The sequence below is a fragment of the Sinocyclocheilus grahami genome, unplaced genomic scaffold, assembly GCF_001515645.1.
Source record: "Sinocyclocheilus grahami isolate Dianchi unplaced genomic scaffold, SAMN03320097.WGS_v1.1 scaffold3675.1, whole genome shotgun sequence".
Taxonomy (NCBI): Eukaryota; Metazoa; Chordata; class Actinopteri; order Cypriniformes; family Cyprinidae; genus Sinocyclocheilus; species Sinocyclocheilus grahami.
In genome coordinates this window covers 16,112-17,998 of record NW_015508762.1, presented here as the reverse complement: position 1 = coordinate 17,998, position 1,887 = coordinate 16,112, and the positions used below count along the sequence as shown (strand labels likewise).

Genomic DNA, 1,887 nt, shown 5'->3' with positions numbered 1-1,887 from the left:
TTCTTTAATATTGAGAATGATTTTTAGAACTATATCTTTATCTTTTTAGTTATCGTGCTTGGTGTGAACGGGCCTTTAGACTATGATTCCATCCAATCAGAGGATATCAAACGTCTAATATTTGAGCCGATTTTAGAGCACATTTTGTTTCATTTGTCATACGTCTCCTAACAACAAGGCGCATGTTTCTGCGTGACTTTGTTGTGTTCTGAACGACTTGAAAGTCTGGTAGCGTGTGATCCTCAGTCAGGATGCCCAGTTTTTCTCTGTAACTATTTACAAAGTCTGAAAGTGTATGATGCCTAGTGTTTTAAATTCTGTTCAGATTTTAAAAGTCTTGCAGTGGATTCCAGCCTTTACTTGGGTAGTTTCGAAGCTTCATGTAGCAGTGTTTCGAAAGCACCCATCACTAGTGTTCGTCAGGTTTACTCATCAAGAGTCTCACCAGTATTTAGCCATGGACGCTGTGCCTGAGTCCAGATTCTTCTCACTGTGGAGCTGAAGGCAGCTGTCAATAAAAGCTCGACCTACACATATGTCTGTTTTCAACTCAGCCAGTTTGTGCTGCACCACCTGAAAGACAGATAGATGATCAGTTATAGTTCTGATGATAATGAGACTTTATTAGAGCAAACCTGATTTAGTCCTCACTGATTCTACTCATCCATATGTCTAAATGAACAGTGTAATGGAGCTTATTCAATTTCTCTGAGCATCTGTCTCAAACTGCAGGCAGGATGGAGGGATACAATTACAAAGTGAGTGTGTGGCTGTGACCTTACGTGAGGTTAAAAGCACACTAAACAAATGAGGAAACTAATTGTCTGAGGATCTGGCAGAGAAACTTAATACAACTGAAAGGATTTTTTTTAAAGGGGTCATACTATGAAGAATCTAATTTTCTTTTCTTCTTTCATTTTCCATAAAAAAGGAAATAATGCTGTGAAAATTCTATGAAACTAATAATATTATGCAAATTGTTGCTTTATTGAAACCAAGTTCTGAAATTGCTGGGTTTCTGTCATCAAAAACTATAACGATTCACATTTACATGTCAACAAAGCCTATATAGTGTTCAGCTTGGTCCGCCTAGTCACAACAAGGTAACAAAGTGGAAGAAGGACAGATACTAATCTCCAGAAGAACTAAAAATAGTATCATTATTTGGTGAACTTTGACTCATTTTACTCGTAGTAAAATGTGTCAAACTTCACCAAACCTTTTGCTCTGGCTGGTCGTGTGTAGAACCTGCAACTCTGCAGATCCCTCTGAAGTTTATGTGTAGTTTGTTTCCTGCTCATTTCAGCCTAATCTTAATAGCTTTTGCAGCATATTTCAGAGCCTATTGTTTTGTGAACCAGTCAATTAGGCTATTATAAAAGAATGGAACAGGTCAAAACTACATTAGTCTCGAGAGAACAGTGTTGTATCTCACATGTAAAATGGGCTTTTACATAGAAGTCTTAAAAGCACTGCAGCAAAAAGAAAAGAAAAGTGTAAAACTGTAATAAAAACTACATAATGACAGTTCATGGTACAAGTAGTAAGTTTACATTTTAAAATAAAATAATTTAAAAAAAAGTGTAATTATTCAACAATGTATTTGTTAATTATTTGTATTATTTATTTATAACTTCCAGAAATATTTTCTGTAGGCTAACATGAAATGGGACAAACTGTATGATGGAAATACTTTAGAACCAAAGGAAACACTGTTTATTCTCAGCTTAAAATAGAAAAGCTTCACTGTTTATGTTGAAAAAAAAATTATGAAGAGCTGATATAATAGATAAAACAGTATTTAAATGATTATTTAATTACTGATAACAAAAATTTAATGATTATTTAATTATTATTTTTGAACAGACAAGATGTTAAAAAATATAT

At 34.1% G+C, this 1,887-nt stretch overlaps 1 protein-coding gene across 1 annotated transcript in view; it reads right to left on the bottom strand.

The window, feature by feature from the left end:
* Window positions 1-374: 374 nt before the first annotated feature.
* The window catches only part of LOC107576428 (long-chain specific acyl-CoA dehydrogenase, mitochondrial-like), a 6,398-nt gene continuing 4,885 nt past the window's right edge, over window positions 375-1,887 (bottom strand). Inside the window, exon 7 of the mRNA XM_016262606.1 lies at window positions 375-573. Within this exon, the coding sequence (XP_016118092.1) occupies window positions 442-573 (132 nt within the window). The 3' untranslated portion in view covers window positions 375-441. The remainder of the gene's footprint in view (window positions 574-1,887) is intronic.